Source organism: Dama dama, chromosome 5 (assembly GCF_033118175.1).
Source record: "Dama dama isolate Ldn47 chromosome 5, ASM3311817v1, whole genome shotgun sequence".
NCBI classification, from domain to species: domain Eukaryota; kingdom Metazoa; phylum Chordata; class Mammalia; order Artiodactyla; family Cervidae; genus Dama; species Dama dama.
In genome coordinates, this window is record NC_083685.1 from 21,812,135 (window position 1) to 21,821,134 (window position 9,000).

General features: G+C 50.9%; 1 protein-coding gene across 3 annotated transcripts in view; it reads right to left on the bottom strand.

Moving 5' to 3' along the window:
- Positions 1–8,785, bottom strand: part of SCARB1 (scavenger receptor class B member 1) — a 92,953-nt gene extending 84,168 nt beyond the window's left edge. For 2 of the 3 annotated variants that reach the window (XM_061142105.1, XM_061142104.1), the window contains exon 1: positions 8,430–8,785. In XM_061142105.1, coding sequence (XP_060998088.1) covers positions 8,430–8,555 — 126 coding nt within the window. In that variant the 5' untranslated portion in view covers positions 8,556–8,785. The remainder of the gene's footprint in view (positions 1–8,429) is intronic. The other variant, XM_061142107.1, reaches the window with a different exon arrangement.
- Between the last annotated feature and the right edge of the window lie 215 nt (positions 8,786–9,000).

The following is a 9,000-nucleotide window of genomic DNA, read 5'->3' on the forward strand; positions in this document are numbered from 1 at the left end:
TTTTTTTTTTTTTTGGCTGAGTCCTACCTACAGTTGAATTCTTTGCACTCTAAATGTGTTTATGGGGACGAAGCTGCTAGACCTCTATGGCACAGAAGGGGGGTGGGAAGAGTGGGAGTAGGTGCTCTTGTAACCAAGTTCTCTAATTCTAAGATTATGAGCCAGAGAAGTCAGCCTTGTGGCTGAAACCTGCCTTGGGGGGTCTCTCTGTCCAGGGGCCTCTCTGCTGCTGACCAAGCGTGTAGGATCATGCTTCCAGGCACCAAGATCCACTGTCACTGACGGAGCAGACGTGCCTGGGCCCAGGTTCCAGCAGAACAAAACTGCCCAAGGGAAAATGAAAATCTTCAACGAGCAAGTCCTTGACATCCACTCAGTTCCTTCCCACTTGCTACATGTTGAAGTCATAACAGGATAATTCCAGGTAGCTGAGCTTCTCTAAATTCTAGCTAATCACATGGGTCAGGGAGAGAACGCCTGGCAAGTATGAGTCATCCTAGGAAGGCTTGGGGAACATGTCATCAAATGGGAAAAGCCAGGCACGCTGAACCCGGGTCTCCCATACTGCAGGCAGATTCTTTACCATCTGAGCTTTCAGGGAAGCCCTTCTGAAGATCCCCTGGAGAAGGAAATGGCAATCCACTCCAGTATCCTTCCCTGGAAAATTCCATGGACGAGGAGCCTGGCGGGCTACAATCCATGGGGTCGCAAAGAGTCGGACACAACTAAGGGACTTCACTTTTTCTTTCTTTCCTTCTTTCTTTCTTTCGGAGCACTGAACACAGCCCCGGGCCAGGCCTCCAGAAGGCCAGACCACAATAGGACACATGGCCACGTGTGTGTATACACACCCCAACACACTCAGAACATGTGTTACCATGTGTGTCCACATGTGTAACTATACACCCAGCATGTGTCAACACACATGTGAGCCCACGCATATACACATGGATAACAATAATATGTGTGAACCCATGTGTGCCAAGAACCAAGTGTGGGCACATGTCAATGTATGTGTACACATGTGTTCATGTACATACACACATATGCTATCACAAAGACACTGTGCCCCCATGCCAACACACAACATGAATGTGTGCATGCTTCAGCACATGGTCACACACAAGTGTGCATGGGTGCATGCCAACACGTGTTCATGTGTCACACGTGTACTACTGGCATGCATATACATACATCAACATGTATATGCAGCACACTCTCAAACACACACAGTGGTGAAGCAAATCCATGAGGAGCAAAGAGGGAAACAAAAATAACTGACACTCAGGGAAACTAAAAATAGCCCATGTTTTTCATCGTGGCTCTGGAGTAAGTGGAAGCCGCCCTCTCACACACCAGAGGGGTAGGAAGCCCCAGGCAGGAAAGAGGAAGAAAAACACAACAAAATTGGAACACACCTGCAACCCCACTGCCCCGAGGAGGGAGTGTGTCCCCTGCAATCTGCGGCCATGGGTCAAGTCTACAGCCTTGTCCTCCATGGCCAGAGGCAGCCAGATGCAGTCAGCCCTCAACACTTTGACACCCTCCGAGACACGACCCCTGGGGCTTTCTGGAGCCCCAGACAGGGGACAGGGAACAGACCTGGCCAAGCAGACCCTACATGACAGCGGGGCCACCCTGAGAATTGCTGGGACCACAGGCCAGCTTCCCTTGGTATCAGTGATTCTAGAGCCCACCCAGGCCTATCGGACAGCCATGGAGGAAAGGCGGCGGGAGGCATCCTGCACTCACAGTTTGAGGGAGGTGATGATCAGGAGAAAAGCCTGGGAAGGACCCCACCGCCCCACTGTCTGTGCAGGAAAAGGACAAGGGACACTGGACCCAAGCAGAGACCAGGGGAAGGGTTTGCCCTGCCTCCAAACACCAAGTCAAGCTCTCAGGGATACGGAGAGTGGGGAAGAGAGGGTCCACAGGCGGCAGCCCGCCCAGCTAGAATCCTGGTGCTGCCACTGCAGCGGTGTGACCCGGGGCAAGTGTCTTTTTGGCTCTATGCTTCCATTTCCTTCAATAAAAAAGAGGCAACGGAAGCTATTTAGATACTAAATGAAGTGACTGCACGTAAAACACCTAGAACAGTGTCTGGTACTTAATCAGTGTCTCCCGATTGTTATCTCTCCCCAACCCCCACCTCTGAACTGCTGCAAGAAAGAAATTTGCCAGAGGATGAAAAGCAACTGGTGGCTTCCAGGTGGTTCACTGGTAAAGAACTCACCTGTCAATGCAGGTGATACAGGAGACGTGCGTTCAATCCCTGGGTCAGGAAGATCCCCTGGAGGAGGAAACTGCAACTGGCTCCAGCATTCTTGCTGGAAAATTCCTATGACAGAGGAGCCTGGTGGGCTACAGTTCATGGGGCCACAAAGAGTCACACACGACTGAGCATTTAGACCTTGGTGAGAAGCAAGTGAGGCAGAGCATGGTGTTCTGAAGGTTCTTTGGGTGGCCTTTGCAGAGGGAGGGGGGTAAAAAAAGGGAGGCTGAGGGTGGGGGTAGGGAAAGGCCAAGGAAAGAGCCCAACCTCAAAGCACTCAGGGTCTGTTCATCCCACCATCCCATCATGAACCCAAGCGCTGCTCTGGTCCTGGGGACACTACAGGGAGAGTGACAGGACAGCCCCCGCTCCTGCCCACGAGGGAGAAAGAAAATGCACAAATCAACATTAACATAAGTGGGGGGTGGCTTTTAGGGACAATGAGGGGAGAGCTATGCAGATATCTGGGGGATGAGCCTTCAGGGCAGTGGGGAAAGCAAGCCAGAGTTTGGTAGAACCAGGCTCAGTGGCTCAAGGACGCTGAAGACCGGGGACACTGTGGCAGGTGAGTAGGGGGGCCAAGACAGGGCGTGCAGTGAAAGAGGTAACAGGAGCTGGATCGTGGCAGGGAGTTCAGGTCACCAAACTGACCTTGGTATTCACTCAGAGTGAAATGGGGATACCTCAAAGGGCTGTGAGCAGAAAGGACACGTGATCAGGTTGTCTATGGAAACCAGAGATGAGACTACGGCATCGGTCCAAGTGGTGAATGGAGGAGGCCAGAGTGGTAAAGATATTGAGAAGGTGTGAGAATATGTTTTGAAGGTAATCCTAATAGATTTTGCTGATGGAGCAGATACAAGGATACCACAAAAAAGCATCCAGGAAAACCCAAGGTTTGTGCCTCTATTCTTGGAGGGAACAAACGGAGGTGTCAATTATTGAGCTGGAGACACAGGTAAGGGAAGAATTTGGCAGCTGGAAAAATGAGTGGATAAAGCACCCAAGGCTGATTCCAACTAGAAAACTGTAAAGATGGCAGAGAAGGAGCTTCCCTGGTGGTCCAGTGGCTTACAGTCTGAGTTCCCAATGCAGGGGGCCCGAGTTCGATCCCTGGTCAGAGAACTAGATCCCACATGCCACAATTAAAGGTCTCACATGCTTCAACTAAGACCCGACACAGCCAAAATAAATAAAATATTAAAAAGAAAAGAGAGAGAGAGAGACTCAGTTTCCCACTCCCCGCCCCCCCACCCTCAGCCGTGGAGAAGGCTACCAGGTCCGTCACTATGCATGGTGGCCCAGCAGATAAGCCCCTTCCCCTTGGCCCAGCAGGACCTCCCTGGTGGACCAGAGACAGCCAGTAATTTGGGAATGCCTAGACCAGGGTTCCTAATCCATGCAAACAGAGAGGGCCACACATGCCAGGTTCCATTCGAGGCTATGGATACAAACATGCCCGTCCTCCTGGGATTTGCCTCAGGATATTTTCACACACACACACACACACACACACACACACACCAGCAAATTACTCTCTTAAGCTTCTGTTTCCCTAACTGTAGATGATGACAATGAGAGGTGTGTCCCAGAATTCTCCCAGGACTAATTGAGATGATTGACACATACAAAGATGCCTGGCACATAGTCATCCTTGATTACACTCCTAAATATGTTCAGTCTGAACACCTCTCATCCAAACCGCCCCCCCCCCCACCACTGACGGGGAGAAAGGAGAAGAAATGAGTCTTATTCTCCCTCAAGGCCTCTCCCAGGGAGCTCCATCCACAGGGCCCCTCCGCTGTGTGCCTCCCACATTCTGTATTTAACTCATCTGGCCATTCTTTGGGGGAAAGCTATGAATTCGTAACTAACCTTTAACTAAACACATAATACATGAATATATTCTCCTTGTTTAAAAAGAAAAAGTCTGGGGGTTCAGGGGCTAAGATTCCGCACTCCCAGTGCAGGGAGTCCAGATTCAATCCCTGGTTAGGGAACTAGATCCCACATGCCATAACTAAGAGTTTGCATGCCGAAACTAAAAAAGGCTTCACACGCTGCCACTAAAAAAAGAAAAAGAAAAAAGATTCCGCAGGCCAAAACTAAGACCTGGCCCAGACAAATTAATAATTAATTATTAAAAAAAGAAGTATGAACTTCACAGATAAAGCATGCTTCCCCCACCACACCCCCAATTCCCTGAGTAACCACTTTTGTCAGACTGGTGCACCCTTCCACACCTTTTTCTGTGCTTTTACATGCACTGATAGAAATCTAGTGAAAATACAGAGTTTCATGGAGTTTTTGGGTTTTTTTTTTAACACAAAGAACCTTATAGCTTTTTTTTCAATTAGTCATGTGTTCGTCTGCTTTGCTTTTCTGTGCCCAAATATATAAAGATCTAGTTCTTTCTCTCTAATCTCTGTCCAGAAATCCACTGGATAAAAGACTTCTGCTTTCCTTCCTATTCCCCTATTGAAGTGTAGACCCAGATTTGTGGTCAGGATTCCTGACCATAACTGCCATGAGCTGTGTGAACCCTGACATGTCTCTGGGCCTTGTATGCCTCAGTTTCCTTATCTGTAGGAAGGGAAAACACCACAACAGCTTCCAAGAGTGTGATAACCTTCAAATGAGAAAACAGGTATATCACACATGTCATCGCCTTTGTACTTCATCATCGTGACAGTAGGCAAACTAGATCTGAGTCCTGCCTCAGAGCTGAAGACATAACCCCTGGCTCAGAGGTGAAGTAACTGGCCTGAGGTCCCCAGCAAGCAAAGGGCACAGCCAGGTCTGCAAACCGTGAGCTCTGGAAACTGACACCAGTTTCAAAATGGGTGCAACCCCGACAGCAACCTGAGAAATGTAAATTATACACATCATATTAACCCGCCAAAATTATTCAAGATGCTAATAAATTGGTCATCACCAATAATGGCAGAGATGTGGGGGAGTGAATAGTTTCATACTCTAGATGGAACTATAAATGCTCTTGACCTTCAGGAGGGTCATTAGGCTGTGACCAAATTCAAAACAGACAGACCTTCTGGTCTGGAGGCTTCTCTTCTAGAAATGCACCCAGTGGAAGTGGTTATACAGGTACACAGAAAAGTATGTATGAGAAAATTATCAGTCAATGGAGAAATAGGTAAGTAGGTGTACAGTATTCAAAGAAATACTATGCAACCGTGAAAATGTGACAGATTTCTATGTTCAGACATGGAATTTTCAAATGGTATCTGTGAATTGCAAAGCAAACTGCAGGCTGTTTAGACATAGTTTAGTTCAATACTTGTAAGTATACATTACTATGTCTAAATACACATCCATGATGTGTAGCTCCATAAAAGTCTTCTTACGAAGATAATCTTGGATGATGGTGGTACTATCGAAAAGGGGAATAAAAGGAGTGGGGCGGGGTTGGGGGAAGACCCTGTTTTCCCTCAACTTGAATTTTTCTTACAAACAAGAATGCATGTCTTGGGGCTTCCCTGGTGGCTCAGTGATAAAGAATCCACCTGCCAATGCCAGAGACAGTTTCAACCCCTGTTCCAGGAAGATCCCACATGCTGCAGAGCCACTACACCCGTGCACCCCAACAACTGAGGCTGCGCTCTATGGTCCAGGAACCGCAACTACCGAGGCCTCATGCCCCAACTACTGAAGCCCGAGTGCCCTAGAGCCCCTGCTCCGCAACAAGAGAAGCCACCGCAGTGAGAAGCCTGTGCATCAAAAAGAGGAGCCCCTGCTCACCGCAGGGAGAAAAAAGCCCGCACAGCAGTGAAGAGCCAGAACAGCCAAAAAACAAATAAATAAAATTATATTTTAAAAAAGAAAAGATAGTTTCTCGGTTAAAAAAGAATGCATGTCTTTTATATACATGGACTTCTTTCATTAACCCCAAAGCATAAAACAGTAGAAATCAAAACACAAGTCCTCCCATTCAAGTTGTACATGGACACGTGAAGCCAAAGCAAATACCAACAGGCCATCCCTTCCTCTCCTAACGTATCACTCACTCAGTCTCCTGAACACAGACACTCTTCTGACGGAAGGCTCTTGGCCAGAGCTTGGCCTGAGCTGTCCAAGAAGCTGTCACAGGCTGGGCTCGCCTCCATGTCTTCACACCACTCAGTCACAGACCAATCACCTTTGGGATATTTATGGTAGATGCTGGGTGACTCTCCCTCAAGTTTCCCTCCTGGAAATCTTAGATGCTGGGTGACTCTCCCTCAAGTTTCCCTCCTGGAAATCTTAGCTCCGGGACAACTGAGGGCAGTGGCGCTTTCCTCTCTGTAAGCCCAGAGGAGGAATGAGAAATTAGGTAGGGCATGCATGTGTGCATGTATATTCACACACACACACACATCCTTCATCTGATTGCCATAAAAAGAAAATACCTGCATTAAGTCCAAGAAAGACTGGGTTGACAAGATTCTTCATCAACTATAAATTCCACTCATCCCCATTCCCCCGACCCCAAAGCAAGACGCTCTTTGCACAGGATCATGACAGGGTTCACCATACATACGGCACACGAGTGACCATCCCTCCAGGGCACACACGGCATGGAAACTACAAAATCGGCAGGTGTTTACAGCTGGCTTTCACTGAGATAAAGTTCTCACAGCTACTTTTTTTTTTTCTTACAGCTACTTTGAAAAGCAAAGCAAAAACACCCATTGGCCGCCATGGGATAAAAAGAATTAGTTCTGTTGCTCTGAGGTCTCCCCACAAAACTCTTTCCCGCCACTTCACAGGCAAAATTAAAAAACCACTAAGAGGAACTCGGAACTCAATGTCACCATTGGCCAGGACCTCCCTGCAATCAGATTACAGGACTTAATGGTACAAGATTTGAGAACAAAACAAAGGACACGGTGTGGCCAAGATGACTCAGACAACCACTTGCCCAGAGACCTCGAGAAAAACCAGACGGGTGTTGCTCCATCTTTAAAGCCAAAAAAATGGCAGCCGGGTCTAAGCAGATACAGCCTTCATTCATTCATTCATCTCTCAAGCATCTTGCATCGGGCATGGGGCATGGACATGAAATGTGACCCAGTCCCCATTCTCAAGAAACTCGTCTAAAGCAGGGGGAAAGAGCAATCAATTAGCAAGTGACAAGAGCCACATCTTTATCCCAGCTCTGCATCTTGGTTGGATCTGGGAGGCGCCAAGGTAAGCCTCAGTTTCCCCTCCGAGCCCTGCAGGTGCCGTGGCCTTGGCCTCAAAGCTCTGAATGCTTTTAGCTCGAATGTAATACCTGGAATCTGCCTGTCCTTCAGTAGCTCCAGGCTCATTCAAACATGCTGCCCGGACACCCAGGGCAGAGTCTGCCGGTCTGAAGGCCAGCTGACAGCCTTCATTTGTCTCCCTGGCTGAAAGGGCAGTGGTGTATAAGGTTAGGATAAGAAGAAAACTCTCAGGCTGTGGGCTCCTGAAGGACCCTGTTTATGCAGCCTTGGGCTTATTCCTGCTCATGCGTGGATCTGGGGAGTAAAGCCGCTTATCACTGCCAATCTGCATCAGGAAGGCAGCGGAAGGGGACGAGAGGGCAACCCATTCTGCCTTTAAGAAGAGGAGGTTTTGGACAGCAGGGACAAGTGGCGGCCTGGGCACGCATGTAAGCCTCACATGCACATGCTTGGAGGGTTCCTGTCCGCCTGCGCTCACAGGAAACAAGCAAAGTGCAGTGCCAGTTCTACCACCCACCGTCAGAGGCTGCTGTACGGTAAAGAAGCATGGGAGTCTGCCCCTGGGCTTCTCCTGGCGGTATCAGAAACACGGCCACACTCCACTCCCGCCTTGGATCCCAGACCCTTCAGGTGAGGTCAGGCTCCCAAGTGGTCTCTCCTTCAGGCTTCCCCAACCCCAGTCCAGTGCCTCCAGCAGAAGACCCTGGGGCCCTCCTTGGCCCCCAAACTCAGCCTGCGTCCTGGGTCGGGGAGGTTCCTAGGAAAGATGGCCAACTGGCTCGCCTCATGCCCTCTGGTCTCTCCGGTGCTCAGCGGCCCGGGCCCAGGCCACGCGGATCCCGGCACCGGGTCGCCGACCCGCCGGCCGCGCGCCTGGCCTTCCCGGGCTCCCAACGCCCTCCAGCCACGGACGGTATCCCGCGCACGGGTCCCAGGCCAAGCCCCTCACCCACCTTGAGGACCTGCTGCTTGATGATTGAGGGCACCATCACGATCATGATAATGCCCAGCACGGCGAAGAGGAGCCCGATGAAACCCAGCGCCGCGGTCACCCGGCGCGCTCTAGAGAGGTTGCCCATGTCTGCGCGCCCCGGCGCCCGCGCGGTGCTCGCGGGGTTCCGCGCCTGTGAAGGGACCGAGACGGGGACGGAGGTGATAGAGGCAGCGACTCCGAAGACGAGGCCCGCAGCACACGGAGGAGCGGCCCGGCAGGTGGCCAGCGGTTTTATGCGCCATCACCGGGGCGGACCGCCCCCCGGGACGCCCCGGGCACCGGGATTCCGGCCGGCGCGGGCGAGCAAGGGCGAGGGGGCGGGGCCTACGCTAGCAAGGGGCGTGTCCGAGGCGGGGCGCGGATCAGAAGGTCCGACTGGGGCGGGGCCATCGCCGGGAACCCGCCGCACTAGCTTCCGTTTCTGCCGGAGAGAGCCCCGGGGGCCTCGTGGCCCGCGTGCAAAGTTGGACCTGGCTCCCTTCCACCTCCTAACCCTTCCCCGCTTCCTCACTCCCGCCTGCTCCCCGCTC